The 20838-nt window shown below is 39.9% G+C and overlaps 1 protein-coding gene and 1 long non-coding RNA gene across 6 annotated transcripts; both read right to left on the reverse strand.

Annotated features, from left to right (window-relative positions):
- Positions 1 to 294: 294 nt before the first annotated feature.
- Positions 295 to 6353, reverse strand: LOC111261821 (uncharacterized). 3 transcript variants are annotated; one of them, XR_002681219.2, is made up of 6 exons: positions 5538 to 6353; positions 3526 to 3566; positions 2438 to 2494; positions 1933 to 2010; positions 805 to 902; positions 295 to 666 (listed from the first exon to the last, which is right to left on the reverse strand). It is a non-coding gene; the product is annotated as an uncharacterized LOC111261821 (long non-coding RNA). The 3 variants fall into 3 exon arrangements; XR_002681216.2 differs by lacking the exon at positions 2438 to 2494 and having other exon boundaries at positions 5538 to 6342; XR_002681218.2 differs by lacking the exons at positions 2438 to 2494; positions 3526 to 3566 and having other exon boundaries at positions 5538 to 6335.
- A 9495-nt stretch (positions 6354 to 15848) lies between these two features.
- On the reverse strand, positions 15849 to 20525 carry LOC111261820 (uncharacterized). Of its 3 annotated transcripts, XR_015311677.1 has the most exons (3): positions 19414 to 20525; positions 18954 to 19075; positions 15849 to 16078 (listed from the first exon to the last, which is right to left on the reverse strand). XR_015311677.1 is itself a non-coding variant. In XM_022835636.2 (2 exons), the coding sequence occupies exons 1-2, from the start codon at positions 20290 to 20292 to the stop codon at positions 19064 to 19066; spliced, it is 537 nt and encodes a 178-aa protein (XP_022691371.1). In that variant the 5' UTR covers positions 20293 to 20525; the 3' UTR covers positions 18917 to 19063. The 3 variants fall into 3 exon arrangements, 2 of the variants coding, with proteins under 2 accessions (XP_022691371.1, XP_086824980.1); XM_022835636.2 differs by lacking the exon at positions 15849 to 16078 and having other exon boundaries at positions 18917 to 19075; positions 19768 to 20525; XM_086968854.1 differs by lacking the exon at positions 15849 to 16078 and having other exon boundaries at positions 18917 to 19075.
- Between the last annotated feature and the right edge of the window lie 313 nt (positions 20526 to 20838).

A 20838-nucleotide genomic window follows, 5' to 3' on the forward strand; every position in this document is an offset into this window, starting at 1 on the left:
CCTTTGTTTGTCGCTTTTTGCCGGTTCTATTATTCGACGAAGGACATCACACTTTGATGTCTTGCGCAGTATTCTATAAGACGGCGGGAGTCAAACGGGCACGTTAAAAGAGTACCTAGATTAGGTAAACGAATCAAGGAGGCGTTCCGAACTCGACTAGTACAGCATGCAAGCTTGATGAAATAGAGTAATAACATAGAAAGCAAATTCGTAACATAGGCCAAAGCAAGCTACGTGAATTGAGCGAAAATAGATATAGCTGAACCAGTACGGGGGATAAGAAAGGCACCTTGATTTACCTCTTTAAACAGTTGCTTATTTATTGCGTTAGTCGTCTTAATGTTACGATGTAGTCGTCCGTTCCACTATTGCTTTTCAGTTTACCCGAGACTAAAGAACGTTTATTGGTTCATCGCACAGTTGAAGCTTCGTACGACTTGCGAGCAGTTATTGACGGCAATCGCGTAAATACCTAATCAGGAACGAGTGTATCGTGTTGAGAATGTGGTCATACAGGTGTCCTTATTTGTGTTGCCTCTCAGGAAGCGGAATTGTGGGCGGTATGGAACTGGGCTCTTATCGAAGGTCTTCTTTATCCTTTTTGGGCACGTGGTCTCTCTCACTGGTAGCTTCTTATCGAACTGCGTCGGCGAAAGACACTTCGCTCTGGAAGTGGCGAAAAGCAAGTGAGTTAAGACGACTAAACTAGCTATACATTCTAAGTAGTCACAATTGTGAACGCGTGACAGGTCGAAATAGTGTGCCTACCATGTTCATAAGGTATTATCCCAAGGTGAGACGTACCTGTTCTTTCGCCGAACTTCGTGTCCTTCATGACGACCTTAAGTTTCGAGCGGAAGTCAATATATAGTTTAACGTTTTTGATCTTCATCTTACCGAATCTGAAAGTATTTTCAGAAACCACAGTAAGCTGTTGTCGTTATTGTACATATACAATGTGGCATTGAACAGTAGCAGGTCGCTGATACGACTCTCAGAACGGTTTTTCTTGGCTATTCAAAGTTATTGGCGCTTAGATGCTAAAATAGAGCGAAAAGAACTATTATAACACAGTATTCAATGATGGCGACGTAACGACAGCCGTAGAACGATACCAGTGCTAGGTTTTTTCCAAAGGTGGTCCACAAAGTTTAGAGGCTTTGTGAATAATTCAGAGTTCACATTATTTTACTCAGAGGTTGACCACCTAATTGAAAATATTCTTTTCTAAGCACTTATCTAAAAGTTACTCAAGTTCTTTCGTACGAAATTTATCTAGCCTATATCTTAATTATAATTCTGTCATTAAGTGACTATGCCAATCCACACGATCCAATCAAATGTTAAATGGTGACCCATCCTTAATCTATGATCAGTTTTCTTTCCATGATTTATCATTCTATTGGCAGAAACTAGTCGAACACCTTTTGGGTGTTTAGAAGGTATCGGCTAATCGATATTAGGGCGCAGAAATTGCAATTATTTTTCTAGCTGAATATGGTAATACTGTTTTTATAAGATTTTCAACTAGAATATGATAATAACTATTAATACCATTACGGGGCATATTTGCTGTCGAACGTCATTAAAAACATTCGAAAGTATTGGCAATATTAGACGTCAAAACAAAATGCGCGAACCGCAAATGTCCTTTTTTTTTGGCGCAAGACAATAAAAGTCCTTCAGACCGACGTAATCTGACGGATTTTTGTCCTTAGTTTTGTGGACGACTTGGGAAGCAACTGGTTCGAGATTACAGCGGATCGAATGATCAAGGTGATGCGTTTGGCTAGCATTGATGCCAGTAACGGGAATCATAGAGCCGATTTTGATGTGTGTAGTACTAACGAATCGTTCATGAAATTTTATGCCACCAAATATATATTGCAGAACAAATACTAGTAATTGCAAAAAAAATTCAAAGCGTTAGACCTGCTCGGAAGTCTTCTTCATAGACGGCTTCACGAGTTTGGCGCGTCAGTCGTCCGCTTGAATTGTCAGCTCATTGATCTGAAAAAGAAAACAATATGAAATCGATGTTGAATAAAATAGATGCCCTAAGGCGCTAGTGACTGACAGGTTTACCATGAACGCCAGCATCGTGCGATACACCCGAGCAGCAACCCTGAAATGAACCCTAACTAGTATCTCCTTGTGCATGTCCTTATCTCACGTCAAGGTCTAATAAAAAATAAGCGAACGAGGGAAATGTATTCTATATAAGTGACACTGTATGAAAGACAATTAGGCGTGTAAAAGTATAACGTTCCTCATAAAGTCTTAAGTTATTTTAGAGAACTAGTAGTGAACACCAATTAGAGTATTAGTGCGTCGCAATAAAAGTTAACTAATATTCGCTTAGTTTAAAAATTCGTACTCTGCAGCTTTTATTCTGCGACCGTTAGAGATATATGTATTAGATAGCTAATATGCTTACAAGAAAATCTTTTTAGCTTCGAGGTCTTTCCCTCTTTGAGGATAGCTTGCAGAAATGCTGAAACATACGCCAAATCGCAAACAGGAAATTAATGGGCATTGTTTCGATTAACTTCATTTCTAGTCGGTCATTCTCACGCTCTGCGGGGGCTTATAAAGTTTTGCAATAGATTGCAACTATTCGCACTAAAGGATATGTTAGTAATTGCACACAGGTTAAACGAACCGCCCGCTGTGTCACCTAACTTGTTACGAATATAGGCCCATGTTGTACTAGTCATTTTGTCATGTTTTTTTCATAGATATTTTTTCATAGATTTTTGGATAGACATAGCCCCCTCCCTATATGAACTACAGGATCCCCAAATGCCAATGGAATTTGACTTACACGGCTCTAATTTAAAAGGTTAGACGTAACGATATTACTGGAACACCAATTTAGTTTAGAGTTCCTACAATTACCGCTCGCAGGTACAGTTACGATAATATCTGTCACGGGGATTCTGCCCATCAGTGTTTCTTGTAGAAGAATTTGAAGAAGTCGGACTATTTTGGTCGAACAGTTTAATCGTTACCGAGGAAAACCGTGTACAACCATACCTGATGTGTCCGATAGTACAAACCTATTCTGCTGACATCGTTATGACTTTTGTATCAATTGCCCAGTGCTATCACCATCGCAATAAGGGAAAACTGGCTCAGTCTTAACACTTACGGTTATAATTGAATTTAACCTTAAGGTTGTTGACCCGCCATGAAAAACTTAAAGCATTTATGTGACACTAATAGAAAAGCACACAATTGTGCTATGTACCGCGACAAACAGGAATCGAACTCAAACCTTTTCTACATCTGTGACTGTACTACGGTATATTTGTTAACTGCGAAATACTTAATTTAGTATTCTTAGCTTTATAGGGAGTGTGCAAATCAGATGCTGGTTCAGTCCATACAGGCGACGGAATAACGTACTTACGAGCGTTCGTTTTGGCGAGCGTTTCGAACCAGTTTAGAACAAAAAGGCATATGCGTGATCGAAAGAAATCGGGATTTTTCCCGTGGCTACTCTAACGCTTACGTTACATTTACCTCGGTCATTTCTGAGATGTTGGGGCTGCCATCTGGAAGAGCTGGAAATAACACACAATTTTTTTAAGCTTAATATGCTTTACAAAGATTGTACTCAAAATTGAGTCAATATACGGCTTTCTAGTATGCAGTATTTGTAGATGCATGCAATGGGATGGCAAACAAACATGGCTTAAGGCAAATACCGAGCACAGGATCATGGAACTACCATTGACGACCACCGCTGTCTGCCCAAGTCGACGTGTGCAGTGATATTTAGAATTTTTTGATAGTGGTTTCTAACATGATGCATTTCATCTCTTCCATATTTAAAAGGAGTTATCCAGATCACCACTGGAATTAATTTTAACAAACAAACCTCAAGTTCTTTGCACAGTGATGAGCAAGCTATCGTATCGAATAGAATTGAGGAAAAAAATCGCTTTCTTTGTTCGTAGTATGCGTTATTGGTGGTATACAATAGGTATATTTACGGAAATAAAAAGTTTTGTTTAAAAAGACACTTGTCTTAGAGACTGTGATTGTTTTCCATTCGAAAGATCTAGCTTCGTGTAACCGACCGTACAGGAAGGACTGGTTAAACCTGTGCCTGTCCGGAGGGGGATGGACAGCTTTGCCGTCATAGTAAACACACTCATGAGCAATAAAACTCCGATTTGATTATGCTCAAGTAATTGGTGAGAAAAGATACCTGTGCCTATTTAGACTAAAACAACCTAGATTAGAATCCTGACTAAAAACAATCGAAGGCGGACAAAGTATCGACAGCAGGTTTCTAACCCAACGGGATCTTCTACAGTCTTGCTGAAAAAGACTGCCACCACAGTACAGTAGAACTGCAGATATAGGCAATGCTACATTTTTGAGCGATTTAGAAAAAGTTTAATTCATCCTCCATCATGGTCAGGACGAGATAGTCATGAAGGATTTTTTTTGTGTTAGTTGTGAATTGCATGTACTTCAAAGATGAATTTGACTTTTCGCATACAAGGTGTTTGTAAACGTGAGGTCAATCTTTGAAGTATCGATAGAACTAGGGAAATGTAGCCTGTTCTCGGTAAAATAGTAAAGCGATGACATTCATTTTTCTAATAAAAATTAAAAGTTTTGAAAAAACAACTTTGCACATATTATTCTGGGACATATGTGCTCGTGCGACAGATAAGACCTGGGTTTAAAGGGCACGTTTGCAAGAAGTATACCTTTTCCTTCAAGTCAGCTGATTGAAAATATTTTGTATTTATAAACAAAATAATGAACGATATAAAAGTGTTCACGCTTAGTTTATTCAGTTCCAAATGGAATCGCCTAAAACTATCTTTATGGCTTGATTATTTAATACCACTTGGACGCCAATGGGGCCAATAGTGTGCTACAACGAGCTCCAATTTTGACCCATTTTTTCGGCACAATAGAGCATTTTTACCGAATTCATCGATCAAAATGATCATGTTGTTAGTTAGATTTTTTTGTGGTTTCACAGCGAGTGCTCAAAACAGTGATATAGCCATAACACACGCTTGACGCTGGTGATACACGCTTTTGAATATCGCGGGCTTTCTTGTGCTCATGTTCGCTGAAGCGGCCATGAGCACAACTAATTCGCCGCATTTCGATGTCTCTGTACGTCGCTATTTGAACGCGGTAGTATGCATTATTTGATTAGCTTAAAGGAGTCTATTGCTTAAGCACTGCGGTTTCTTGACGCACTAAATTTTAATTTTGTACATAAAAGATCTTGTCTGCAAAACCGCTGAATTTCTGCCGGTGAGAATATCCTGTAGCAAGATAGTCTTCACAAGCCGATAACTTCAAAAATGTGCATAATTTCATTTGTTGTTATAAAGGACGGACCCTAGTTAATAATCGTCAAAAAACAACGTAGCTAACAAAATAAATAATTTACACATTCTGCTAGAATTGCGTTGATTGTGGCCAAAAAAACATAGTCAGAACTTTTTGCAGCATTTTACTAGTTGTATAACTTTGCAAATGGAAATAGATGGCCTAACCTTTCTGGAGACATTCCGCATTCCTCGACAATCGACGCGGTAATTCTCACAAAACGGCATGTCTTCAAGAGCGATATTTCTTATATTATTTTTTCCAGTTTACCCCATCATCTTCGCCTTGAATTTCGAAACACCGATTATCAGGTAAAACTATGAGAATGTTTTGTTTTTTATTTGTATTATGCTGCCTTATGTTCAACATTATCCTCAGAGCAATAGCCATTTGGCGGGCTTATATGAGTTTACTAACGTCGCCACTTTGTAGACGTTACCGTAGCCTGTACGTTCCGAATTTTGCGTCCAAAACCGCCGTTAGGCAGGCGTTTCATTAGACAGACGATTGGCTGGCTCCTGCCAGCGCGAAACGAACCGTCCGCCTGTCTACACCCACACACCACAACGTGCACCAAAAATTAGCGGGCAAAACACCCATTAAGCTATCACGAGGACAAGTTACTGTAAGAAATATGTTTACACAATCGTGCGGCTGGGGTGAATAAAAATGCTATACTCCAACTTCAGGGTCCCGAGTTTGATTCTTAGCTAAACCTCAGTAATGATTTCGAATATTAAAGTTTTTGTGTCCGATGTAGGAACGTTTGAAAAGCGCGACAGCCGTTATGGTTTCTATTTGTAGTGTATTAGATTTTCTCGATCCTCAGCAGCAATCTGTTTTCGTCATCTAATTAAGCTAACGTCGTCCCAGTTTCACGATCGCGTTATTATAGGTAACGTAAAAATATGTGGTACAAACAGATCACATCCGAGCTTTTGACCTTGGCTATATTAAACTAAATAAGAAATTGGGCTAATAAATAGGCTGCCTCCAACTACTGACTAGCCGTTTATTTTTTTTTCTCACAAATATCAACGATTACCGCGTGTATCTAAATATCTTGTTGTTTTGTCATGCCGGTCACGCTGACGACTATTTTTAACCGTTTGAGAAGCTAATAGCAGATAGGTGTTTCTATGGATCTCTAGCGATCTACAAGCACGAGAAGCGTTAAAGAACTAGAAGTTTTTTGTTCCTCAAAGCCGCCATTGCTACCACCATCATCAGTCATATTCAGTCAACGAAGCATGGACGGTCAACTGCCTCTTGATCTACATTTACACAGCAAGTAGACGCTGCAGCCCAAATCGCGTTATGGTAATATTAGAGACTACTTCGTCTTGAACATGAATGGGAACGGTAATGGGACAGGATCTATAATAATAGGCGAACGAATGATTTAGCTATTCGTAACTGTGCATATGAATTTAGTGAATAATTTTTGCCTCGTTTGCTAGTTCCAGTCACTTACTCCATGACTTTTCATAGATAGAAGCGCACTCAGACTCTACCTTTGAGACACTAGAGTATACTGAGCACAGACAGGCGGCCATAGACTCGCCTTGGAAATCATTTTACTTACCAGCACTCTTGTGTTCCTACATTGCGAATCCGCTACTCACGAGGGATGTCAGGACGCCACTGGCTCGATAGAAGCAACAAGTTGTTGTAAACTCTTTTCAATGGTAGGTAAACACATCGATCCCCGGTTTGAAATCGTTAATGCTGCCTAAAATGTTTATTTGTATTTTCAGTTCTGTTTGGTTTCCTAGGGATGATCCTTGAATATATATTTGTGATGTCAACATAATGCCAAAACTAACGTGAATTTAGATTGGTTGTAAACGGTAAACATATTCGCAGATTCTGGAATCAAATGAATCTTTATGAAATCAATCGGACATGAAATCATTTGAGATTTGTATTTCTTTCTATTACAATTAGCAAATCCTTATAGATTCTATCTTGAATGTTCAATGAAACAAATTGAAACTGAATCAGATCCTATGGAGCTAGAAACATAGCAATGCATGTACGCTTAAACGTACCGATACCGATTACAAAATAGCATACCGTGTTGTTTATTGTATGTTAACGATTTAAGTATGTATCCACATGAACGGCCTGCGGTACATGCCTATATGTACGATCAAATCGGGTGGCAAATAGTAGAATCGTCGTGTTCGCTGTGTGGATGGCAGAGATTAGACCCCGCCGAGGGAACCCCTTTTTGCATCCCTGTAAAAGCTTGATAACATTATCGTATATTGCTCCCTAGATAGGAGTGCCATGTGTTAGTAATGAGATGTACACGAGTCGGAAATCTTCGGCTCGGTCGAGCTGGCACCACGTTTAACTTTAGACGGGACGAGAATGCCCTCGAAATTTGGTAACGAGTCCGAATCGTAATATTGTCGCACGACTAAGACATAAAATCAAGCGTTGCCTATTCGCGAACGTACCTGTGCTGTTGATGAGTTTCTGAGATGAGACCAATTCAATCAATATAAGCTTAGAAGCTTCGTGCATGAGCTGCACGCTTTCGTTTGGCCACTGGCGAAACAATTAGGCTTTGGAGTATACATAGGTAAAGAGCTAACAGTCGGATCCAAATATAGTGGCAACGATTGGAATAGTTGTCCATATGCACACACCATGTACAGCTAAGAACGCTACAGGGAGTGCTCTACAATATCCTCACACAAACGTATACACTGAACAATAGCGTCAACTCTGATTTACGTCGTATCGAAATGGACTATTACTTTGTAGAAGATAACTCAATTGTTACAATACAATAGCATCAACATTCACAAGCCTATTTGCTAAGTTAGCTTCGAACCTGTACAGTGAGACCTTCTGGCCATGGCCATGCGACGACGAATGATTTAAATACTTTATGGATTCCGTTAATTATGTTATGGAAGTTAGTATAGTTCCATGGATGGTATTTTTCAGCAAAAGCTATTTCTCTAGAGGATATTTAACTTTGCCGTACGTAAAGCGTCAAAGGCCAACGAATATCGAAATGTTCTGATTCTGCAGTACGTGCGCGTTTCGAATCTTGTAAGCTAATTGCTATTTCAGCTCGGCGGTACGACGTCAATAGATAAAGTACAGATAGGCCTTGTGCACGTGGTACAAAAATGTTGACGACCCTTTATAATTTACAACCATTTCATCCAAATATATGATGTAAAAGTTGAAATTATAGATATATATATGGAATCGATTATGCTTTTTTAGAAGACTGCCTTAATTTTGCTTAACTTGTGTACTAAATGCTAACAATAATCGCTTATAAGATATACTATGGTCAGTTAAAAAATATTTATCCATATTATTCTTTATCAGTGTAATTACGCTTTATAGTGAATCTTAAATTATATAATATATTGTTACACTTTTTGACTGTTTTTCTATTTTGCAATCAAATATAGCCTTAGGGTTACGATTCCTCGCACAAACGTATCCAATTATTGACTTTCCATTTTGCTGCTTGGTTTTTTTCTTTTAAAATCAAGCGATTTGTACTATTCGTTCTGCAGGTCACTATACATGAGTCACCTCTGTAATAAATTGGAAGTTCTGTTTTTATCTCTGCTACAGCGCACTGTCTGCATTACCATTTAGTGAAAACCCGAGTTCTACAATATGGGGCCCAACGAAGCAAGCACGTACATCACAATACTTAATTTAAAACAGTTATAGATCCAGGAGGCCATAACCATCTTCGGGAGGACTCGACGTCACTCGCATGTATTCAACGCACAACCTCAGGCTTCGATGTTTTGCGTATGACTCTATCGAGTCCAAACTAGTAGACGAATTTGATTTCTCGTTGCGTTTCCCTATGGCATATAAATAGTGCGCACATATCTATGTATCGTCTTCTCCTTATATGCTCAGAGTTTCAATTCGATCCCCAACTTACCTACTCGTCAAGCAGAAATGGTGCTGATGATGGTTACAATGTAACTGAAAGTGGCTTGTAATTTTAAGGACTTGATGACAATCAGGTCCTGGCCGGCGGGCGACCGTGAGTAATGTTTTTAATGCTTTCGATTTTTTCAGAAACGGCGCTGATAAACGGTACCACTGACTGCGATATTAGTTGCCAAGGGCTGCGGCAACACTGCGGCCTGATGATGACGTTTAGTCTGACTCAACCAGTCGCTGTTACTGCCGTTCTGGATGTCGGTGTATTCCCGATGCGAAGGCCCTCTATTGGGCGGTTTCGGGAAAAGTGGCAACCTTTCTGTTGGAGCCGTTTTTTTCTCTTCATTTCCTTATTTTACTTCGCCTTTTCATTTAGTTGCAACGGTGATAAGTTGGTCGGCGGAAGAAGATAGGCTTGGGTAGAAGAGACGATGGCCGACGAAGAGACATTCGCTGCATGGCAGTTTCCCTCTGCAGAGCCGCTGGACTCAGTCGCTCGGTTGCGAGTTTAAAGAAAGTGACGTATTTACATTAGCGCTGCATAAACAACACCACCACATCTAACGCTAGCACTATACTGAAAGCCAACAGCGTGGATGACATGAGCTGACTGCTTTGACCTTCCGAACAAATACTTCTATCGACCGTACAGCTACGTTTGAGTTATGGCAGGCCGCTAGCAGGTAGTGGCTAGCCGTAAAGGGTCTTGCGTGGTAAGGTTTAGTGGCTTCGCAGAACCGTTCATCGGCAGAAACTGGTCCGTAGTCGGGCAATGCCGACAGCCACACTGATAAAAGTCTAATCACAGGTTGCTATGTGCGAAAGATGCGGTATCAGGCTACAGCCTCAATACGAAATAGTCATCGGAATCATCAACACTGCTATCGCCGTCCCAACTTCGTTTGCTCCATAGTTCTCCGAATCTCTCTGTCGTATTTTCATTTTCCACCGTTTCTGTGATACCAGGATCTGTCTCCAGTATCAGGTAATATCTTTACCCACACGTATGAGCCGTTTCAACGAGATTTAATTATACTCTCCATGTCCGTATAAAGCTAATGTTTTATACCAAAACGAGCAGTGAACGAGTTAAACATGCAGACGATCAACAAATACGAAACATTAGGGGCTTATCGACCAACTTACGAAAGATTTATGGGGCATTCAATATCTATATAGTAAGTGATCTAAAAAGTATTGATTGCTTTTATTGTAAGATTTAAAGTCAAATCTTTTAATTTATATAGGTTTTTTTAGTGTATTTTGGTTGGTGACAGTAGGTGATATGCTATTAGAGTTTTCGAACTTATTTACGACAGACGCAAAACAAAGCATCTTGAAAATGAATGAAATTTTTGCGAAAATTCACTATTTTATACGATAATATTAGAAATAAAAATGCTACCAGGCTTTACAGAAAATTATGCCGTTTATGACCAAGATGCGCTGTCAGAGGTGGTTCTCTTGTTTTTGTTCTAAAAATTTCAGTATGAAATATGCTCCCTATATATATGACTAACTCACTGTGATTTATTCGGCACCCGACAGTTCCATGTGTACTGATTTGGACCTAGGAATTATATTATTCCTATTATTAGTGCTCGTTACCCACATTTTTTTTCATATGTATAGTGGATAGATGTGGCTTTTTTAAATTTTATGTAAAAGTCACTACCTACGGAGAACTATGATAGCTAAAATCGTTTAATAACATTACCAGCTTTCGTCTTCAGCTTTTAACGATCTGTTTCTATTCAAACAAGCCGAGCTTTATATATAAAATGTGTAGGATGTCGACGGAACTGGGGATAGAAGCGTGAGGCTATTATCGTCTTAAGAGCCCTTGTCTGCTACTCTTAAATACCTCAAGTTATTCTTCTATTCAGTGTATCTTTATATTTGCTGCTTTATATTTATAGGGTTCCCGTCTAAAGCCAAAAAACGCGCTAAAATTCACACATGAAGCTTTTACTGCGCACCAGAGTCTCTAGTCACTTTTGCTGTTTCCAATGTCAACCACCGTATACCGCTGATTCACTTGTTCACAGCCAACCCCTATAAGTACTTCCGGACAGTCGTGAACACTTTTGGACAGATGTCCGCGTCAGTTCTTCAAAAATAACGGGAGACCGCCAGCTAGAAAGGGGTAGTGTAAAAGAAAGTGTCAAAGGAAGCGTTTCCTGTCACTAGATGCTCCCCAAGACTCCTGTACCGTTCTGCGGCCTAGTGTAGCTACGGTCAAACATGGCCTCATCATTTTAGCTCTGTAGGAGGATGCCGTGTGATATAGAGACGCGGCAGAGGTCAACGAAGGGGACATGTGGGTCGATTTTGTGAATTTTAAGGGAGTTTCATGGGTTCCAGGGAGGGGCTCATCACCTCCGGGTCGTGGCGGAACTGGACTTCTAGTTTGAGAAAGCTTGAGGAAGAAGCTCGATCTAAGCTTTTTCAAGGCCTTGACAGGTTAGCCACAAGCTAAATTGTCGCCCCCCGGCAAATTCTGTTTTACTCTTATTACTTGCTTAAGCTGAAGCATCACTGAAGAATGCTAGATATATATTGCAGGCACCTTCGAAAAAGCGGGAAGCACAAAGTACCATTAGATTCGCTGGCAGAATAAACAAATCGTCACAGCAGCGGTGGCTGAGAGCCACATTGACAACGATAGAGAGGAGTATAATTTGATGTGGTATAAGAGAACTACAGAGCTGAATTGGTTAAAATGCAAGTTCAGCCGTAAATGAAAGAAAAGATTATTTTAACCAGCACTACGTGTCCATCGAACGGCAACTATCGTAGGTGTTCCAATGCCCCGAACTAGGCGGTATGAAAAGATGAAGAACCTTTATTATGCATGGTAATAACGTATATCTTACACGGAGGACAGCATACGTTTACTGCAACGAGAGCTCACTACTGGGAGGAACAATATACGGAAAATTATACAAAAGACAATTGCGGTAATACTTCGAACTCAATATCCTAATTTATTATGTTAAGAGTAGGATAAAGATGGGGACAATAGAGCATGTGGTACTAGAATTTAACATAGATCTGTATGAGCTAACATTTTGTATTAAGCAACTGGCACAATCAGATCAAACAAACTACATCTGCATTTGGGAAACGAAACCAGTGTTACATACCTGGGTGCCCAATTCATGAAAAATTATGACATCAAGTCATATACCAGGCTTTTACGCAAACGAAGCTTGTTTCGACGGGCTATCAGTACCTGCTATCATATGGTAGATATCAAACAGGTAGACCGAATTAGGACAATATTCTATGTAGCATGAGTTATTTTTTTATTAACTTATTATTATTGCAACTACAGCCAATGACGTAAACATTATAAGATTACATACGTATCGTACCTATTAAATAAACAAAGAAAAAGCTGATTAATGTTTTAAATTTAAAATGTATGCCTTCTTGCGATATATTTATTATAGATCTTAGTGTGTATGATGAAGCATCACACTGTACAATGATTAGAAAAAGTAACCTTATCGTTTTTTTACGGGAACGCAGCAGATCAATTCCTTAGAGCTCTCTAGCCATATCTTATTGCCGTTGTTACATAACACCAGCACGAAGGAATTTGCGTTGTGCAAAATTTGAGATAATCTTCCGCGATACTTCGGTAGGTAAAGCATCTCTCTATGAATCTAGTTATGAACCATTTGTAGTAACTACGCACTTGAATCTACATTGTCCTGCTGTTCAGGCCAAGGCACTGAGTCGTATCGAAGTAACACTTACGGAAAGTTCTTGAAATCAGTATTTTATTTAGCATTGTGCAACATGCCCATCGTTGCATATTATTCGTAAGAATCTTTATATGGTCGAAACCCACTAACAAAAGAATCTGTGAATATTTGAATCTACCTAAAGGTTCCCTTAATATTTCGCACAGTTTACGCTATATATGTTTATATAGATATGTAGATGAAACAAAACTTTAGGTTATATATATACAGCCACACTTAAAGTGACGGTTCTGATTCCTTTTTTTGTTAGAGCTCTGTATATTCTTTCTGTATATTAGAACTATGATGCTTCAGAAGTTGAGTGATTCGTATCTGCTTTTTATATCCGTATCTTTTGACGTTTCATGGTTTCAGATTTGAACCTAGGCCACAACGTGTTTCTAATATTAGCAAACAAATACATTACGCACTTGTTTTATGCACATCTTTTTTTATACGTATTTCTATACCCAACTAGAGATTAGATGATGGCCCGGGCTCGAACGTTTTACTTTGGAATTCTTTGCATAGCGAACTCAGTATTCTGCATGATGGACAAAATTCTGCAAATAAGCAGCACGAAAGCAAGACGGAACGGATAAGCCAAGCCGGTAGAACTCCGGAAATACAGCTTCGGCCCAAGCGAAGCGAATTCTGGTCCCGCAAGTCCAGACCGACAGTGGTTGCGAGTTCTCTCTGTCAAGCCCAACTTTATTCGGTGTCCTTAATTGGCCTACTTACTGTCAATCTCACCCTTAGACTGCTCCCTCTTTACCTAAATGCTGTTTTCATTTTTGTATTTTCCTGCTTTCCAAGCTCGCCCAGAAATAAACTACTGATACCCACTCCTCAAAGGAGCGGTTGGAACGACGCCGTTATGAGTCCTATGTCGTTGTAGCCAATTGGTGAGCAATCTGTTCTCTGCCACGTACAGAAAGCACAACGCACAAACAGTGTCCTGTTGTAGCGCTGTAGGCTCTTGTGCGCTGGCACAAGAGCCTACAGCGCTACGACGATGAATTTTAAGATCAGGTGAAGCTGGAGCAAAGTGGAGTCCAGCAGCGAAAGACCAACTGGAAGGAAAGGGCCACACATCAAGGCAACCTGTAATTACGGTATGCCACGCCAGGAATTGCAGACCGTCCCGCTTTTTCCGCGTGGCAATTACCTCTCATCTTCTCACCCAGCACTCCTCCAAGTGCTCCAGGTTTTCTATACTGCACTCACCTGTCTTTTTTTCTTATTGTTAATCCTACCAAGTACATTCTCTCGATTCGATGCAAGTGTTCGATCTTCAGAAAGTTAATTTTATACTTTTTAGAAGAAAAAGTCAGTAGCAGAAATGCATACAAGACTCTAACGCATGATGCCAACCTTATTAATATGCGTATCTTTTTAGTTCACCTTGACTTTATAGTCGCATCTTTCATATAACCAATTCCTTCTTTGTCCTTGCATACCACCTGAAGAAGAATCTACCAGTGAATTCATAAAAGACGAAGTATTTTCCTAACGCGTCTGTTTAAGTCGATGCCGCAACGAAGTGTCATACAGTGCGATGGGCAAGATCATTGCGGGTTGTTTCCCCAAGGCGTTGCCATACACCAGATGACGGAAACGAAAGAAGGATCTAACTCGGACGGACGGGGGAAGAGAACGCGGGAAGCGACAAGAAAATAGCTCCCCTTCAAAGAAAGTATCATGATAAAAAAATGGCTGCCCGCTAATTTTTCGTGAGTCCTGTCAGAGTCCCGCCTGCGGATATCAGCGGCAGAGAGCAAAACAGGATTCCTCGATGAGGCATCGGATGGAAACGTGAATTATTGGTTGATGATCCCTTTTCTTGGAGGGAGGCGGTCAACCGTTACCATAAGCTAAACAGCTATTGGAGACGTGAAGTTCGTATACAAAAAAAAAATTATGGTAAAGGGTAGATTAATTTTGAGCCAGTATAGGTTACGACTGGTCGGATCGGATTTTTGTTTTAACGGATAATCAACCAGAAAACAATTTATATACGATTATAAACTTGTTGCGTTACTAAACGATACATCTATCAAAAGTTTAGTGCATTATTAGGTTGCTTTTTTTTGCCATAACTAATAATGCACTAAACTTCTTATCGACGTCTAAAAACCTATCGATAGAGATTAAGTGCAAGTATCGATACTCAATTTCATCGACTTTTTTTTTGTTTATCGACGTTTATGAAAAAAAAAGACGTTTAAAGAACCTACCTATCTTTGTGCGTACTTCGCATACAAATGCTCTGAACTTCAAATAAATTTCCAAGACGACCAACACAGCTTTTAGTGGCTTTGTTAATGATAAACTATTTGAAATTGACGGTCTTGATAAGGAGTTGTTAAATCAGGCATGTCGCTCTATTTTCATAAACGCACAGACATAACAGTTCTACATTGCTATAAATATTACCTATACAAAACATTACTTCTATGCAGCTGTAACAACAAATATGCTTTGTGAAGCCTACGTAATTAGTTGTCTAGCCTTCTACATCTAGTCCCAATCGTTCTCACTGCCTTTTCCCAACTCGCTTTTAATGTAACAGCCTCTATTATATTAGCACGACTGCAATTCCGAATGACTGCTTAGCAACAAACATTAAACCTATCATGTAAAAGGACTATCTTTCTTTGAGAATTTCTTTCTGTTTAGAAAGTGATGTGTTTTTTATGAATTTACTTCGTTGGTTTCAATAAAATTAAGGAAATTTATCTTCAGTGAAAGTTTCATAAAAAAAAAAAAAGATCATTTTCCATATTTAAACAGAACAGGAAAACAGAGATAAACGTATATTTAAATGAATCAATTATTTATTAGTTTCCTAGGTCTATGAGTCCAAGCTCATGTGGGCGTAGGCAGCCGGATTTTAAGATATTAAATATAGCAACCTTCCTAGCCTAAGCATAATCATGTGTGAGGTAGCACAGTTCTGTCGCACGTCCTGTAAAAGTTCTTCACCAGAGCTTGTAAAGGGACAGCTGAGGATCCTAAAAATAGATACGTGCCGGTCAGCTGTGAAATAATCATGCGTTCACGAACTTAAATGGCTTTCGTTGAGGCTTCTTTGCAGAGCTTCCTAAAAATGCTTATTTTTTTAAAAGCAATAAAATTATTAAGGGCTTTCAGGCGCATTTGTTTCTTTTGATAAGTTTGCTAGAGAGGTCCATAAATGGACTCTTGAAATAGTTGTTTAAAAAAATTTACTGGGTAACCGATTTGGTCGTGTTCTTAAGACGATCATCCTTGTTTTGAAGCAACACAGTAAATTTCCTATGTAAAAAATCGTAGTTCAAGTGTAAGTACAACTAATCATTATAATATAAAACAAATCATCTGCAAATGCTGTTGGAAGTGACGAGCCAGGTTGTAAGTTTTACAGGATGGAAAAAATTAAAATCACAGTAAAACTAGTTACAAAACCCTGCTTGCTTCGGCGACTTGAAGTCTCGTCTATCGTTAGTGACGTTTCATGTTAGATTTTTGCAAATAAAAAGCTCGCTATGTGCCTTAGTAAACACTGAGCGTTCTTTCATAGGCCCTACATAATGCACCATTCTATATGATTTTTAGCTGTATTCGGAGACGAGGTTACAGATAAATGCGAATCAAACTGGGTTTAAGGCAGCGTTGGTGCAGGTTGCCGAACATGGCAACAGTCGCCTGACCGACGCTCAAAATGTCGCAGTTCGGAGAAGTGCCCATCCTACAGGAATACTACTTTTATGTTGCACATCGTAAGGGTAGCTCTGATGCCAATACGGCTGACCGTTCCGCTAATTTGAGGTTTGGCAGTCTTAAGCTGAAAGAAGTGTCAAGAAGGCAGTGAAGGGACTCGCAATCGCGCACGATCCTAAAACTAGGAAGATGAGCCAGCTTATTACAGCATTCGCGTTAAAAACTATCCGTGCATATCATATTAAGGGAAGAGGAGATTGCTTTCGCAAAATATGTGGGCTTTGACAGGACATTTTAATGCGTAAAAGGGCGGATTTTTTTGTAAGGCGTGGCCTTAGTTCGCGAATCCGGAAGGCGATGGCTCGGTGCGAAAGTCGCCAATTGCAGGACCGTTATCCCGTCAGGCTCGATATCTTCTAGCAGAGCCCGCAACGAAAGGTTCTGTCGAGAAAGCACACCTAAACCTCATAGGCTACGCAAGCATTTACAGCGGCAAGGCTTTTCCTTTATTGATAGTGGTGGATCATTGTGTTCGTTTTGCCTATGTTATTATCATTATTATTAGAAGTTTTTTTTTAGTAAAGGTTGTTCCATTCAATATACATAAAGGCACGTTTGATGCCGAATAAACAACTCGACCTTCCCTTGAATCTATTTCGATATACGATGAACAGAAACTTGTAACTATGCGGCCTAATTAAAATCTTACGCAGTGCAATTGGTATCTGCAGTGATATATTTTATACGCATCAAGATCGAATCCACACTCAGGTCCAGTTTGCATACTGTTTGATACCAATGACAAATAGCTGCGTGAATAGTATTTTCATCTGACAAAGAAAAACAGACTACAGAATTTGACCTTTCCCTTGTTTTGTTGAAATTACTATAATACGGCTTGTTAGTGCTGGTAAATGGTGCTTATTTACTGTGTGAGTATTTGTCTGAGGAAGAAATCTGAGGAGTACCTCGCAGTGTTTATAAATATTCGAATAAGGTTTAAGAAGTGTAATATGTTTGTAATGAGATACGGGATCATTCGAGTACTCCTTTTGCCTTCTTCGGTTACTAAAAAGGTTTTATAATGCTTCATGAAAGTAGAATTGATGTGCATGAAGTGCTTTATTTCTTTGGAGGTGTGCAGAACTTTTGCAAGTTTTTGTAGACACCGCGTATCCCCGATAAAAAAAAAATTTAGAAATCGCGCAGAATCCTTTTCAGCCGATTGTAGCCGTACTTATTGAGAATACTCTTTGCATTAAGCATCACGAATGATCGGTGCCCGCGGAACAGCTGTGATTCTTCAATCCCGTATGAACTCAAATTTAATCAACAGTCATTTACGCGCTTCCTTTTGAATCGTACCTATTTTGTCGACTCAACGCCTATTAAACCTGTTCTTTCTAAGTCGGCTGCAGCAGCGAAAACTTGCTCGACCTAGTCTCCCTAACGTCCTATTATTATGTTTTCGTACAAAGCTTTCAAAACTGTAACCTTTACATGGATCCATATACAAATCGAAACCTAACGTAGAATCATCGCCCAAAGAATCAGGTGTCTAAATATCAATGCATAGCGTTTTGTCCTAAAAGGGCAAATACTGCCGATAACATGTGAGAAGTTCAAGCTTTACGTACATTTCTGGCTCATTGATTTTGACGCATAAAGCCGCCAGGATAAACTTCGTTCTGCTGCATGACATTCATCATTGGACTACTACAGGCAAACGATGCAGTGGCTATATGGTCTTAGTTTTCTTGCATACACTGCTGAATAAAACGGTTGCAGAACGAAAAATTGCCGCTAGAAATTTTATAGCGATCTTCAATTTTTTTTGGGCTTCAAGTTAAAGTGAGTGCTTAAGCCAAATCGGCATACTAAGTAGTGATGTATAGACTAACCATTTCGTCGCGTTCACGCATGCGTGTGGAACATTCTGAGCCTCCTTATTTTTTTCTGAGCGCAAGTTTATTGGGCATGCTTCAATGACAGATTATCTGTAAAACGTCGAGGATCTTGCAATAGATCTTATTAACGACGTTCGAAGATGTAAAATACTTATGTTCAGAGAGGCGACTGACTTCTACGATCCTTATAATAATATCAATAAATCAGTACAGCATAAAATATTATGTTAAAAATATTACTGGTTCGCTAGTTTATGTGCGTGTTTATTTCTGTCTTTACCTCTGTTTGAAGATCTACTGCCCGTTTCGTAGTATCTGCCATTAGATTTCCAATATGCTGATGAGAAGCCTCTAGCCCGTGTATGAGTATATACGAAATACGACCGCGAACTACATGCACGTCTGCAAGTATTTATTATCCGTAAGAAAGAATATTTAGAAAAATACAACACTACGGGGCTTTATTCGTTTATTAAGACAAATATTTAAATTGCTTTTTGCCATAGTATATATTATGCATTCATTAAAAACAAGACTTCCAGTAACAGTATGGCTAGTAATCAAATGCATGCTCGGGTACTTAAGCAGACTAAATACTTGTAGCTTTCACCTAAAAATCCCCATGGGCCTTACATATGCGGCCTACCCCGAGGTAACAAAACTAGTAATGTCACTGTTGCTGCTACCGCCCCCACAATTGACACACCGACTCGCATCCTGTCCCATTTAGCCCAGCTTACCAAAGAATATGTCTCCGAATCGCTGTCAGTGGACAGCTGCTCGGATATTCGCCTATAGGGGCTCGGGTTTCTACTATATCGGGCATCACTTTGCTCTGTAAGGGCCAAATGCCCAGCAGAATTTCGTGTGACCCGTTGTGTTAGGCTATCATCCAGCTTCATCTGATCACTGGCAGATGCAAGAACTTCATTTTGTTCACTGGCATTGGACGATGAAGTGAGCGTGATTGATCTGTCTGCTTCGCTGCCAGTTAATGGTGCTATCCAGAGACGGCTACTCAGCTCAACAGAACTCGAGCCTTCAAGCGTTCTAACAACGCTTCGCTTATTTAGCCTGACCGTAGTCTTACTTACACTCTGAAAGGAGTCTTGATCTAAGCGGCGTTCGTCTTGATTCAGAAGCCCTACCCCATCATCAAAGCCAGTTTCTTCCGAAATGGTCTCAAGTTGCGTGACACTAGCGAGCACACCTGTATCGCCCCCTGCGTCGGGAAAATCTGTAGACGATCCGACCGCCGAGGTTCTAATACTCGAATCACTGTCCGCTAGGTATCCACTATCTGACACCGAAGGAAAATTATCAACGGATGACAGTGGCGATTCGAGGTCAGGATCCTTTTCTAGCTTACAATCTCTCGGAGCACCACCGAGACACACTTCTCCATCATCCTCTCCGATATGTGCTGCCCTTAGTAAAACTTCAGTCTCCAACACTTGCTCTAACGATTGTACGAGGTCAGTTTCCGCCTCGAAGAACAATTCGTCATCAATGTCCGATCCTAAGTCGGATGAGGCGCTAAAGAACAGTTCTTCTATTGAATGGCCGGTGTCTGTTCTGTTTTGAAGTTGGTCATCTGTTGAGTTTGGCGACATGGCCATTCAATGGTACGCCTAATTTATCTAGACTGGTCAAGTAGGTACAGTTTTACCACCTGGATATCTGCTTGTGAAAGTCTATGCCACAAAAGAGAAGCTCCATGAGCTTGCTTCGTTGTTGTTACCAGAAGGTAGTCTTTCTGTAGCCCTGACAGCCATGGACGTTCGTAAGATCACTGACTAGGATCATTCTACTATTCGTAAGAAGCGTTTGCACAAATTGCTATGGAAGCCATGGCGGCAAGTAGCTGTGGGATCGAAGGATACTAATTAACGAAATCTATGCGGCGATACAAATAGACACAATTATAGAGGCTTCATTTTCTATTTGCACGGGTGCATTTATTAGCTATTAAAATCACTTTAATGCTTAATTTGCGATACGTATAGCAAAGTGGCAAAATTTAACTGGTAAACAAACTGCTATAAGCGAATCGTCCTGCATACACGTGTTGCGTTTCACTGAAACTGCTCAGGCCACAAAGCGAAGTAGCCCATAAGGCCAGCCACAGCCCCTCAGGAGCTGCACAGTTTTTGCATGCGAGATAG

The sequence above is a fragment of the Varroa jacobsoni genome, unplaced genomic scaffold (assembly GCF_002532875.2).
Source record: "Varroa jacobsoni isolate VJ856 unplaced genomic scaffold, vjacob_1.0 scaffold_597, whole genome shotgun sequence".
Lineage (NCBI taxonomy): Eukaryota > Metazoa > Arthropoda > Arachnida > Mesostigmata > Varroidae > Varroa > Varroa jacobsoni.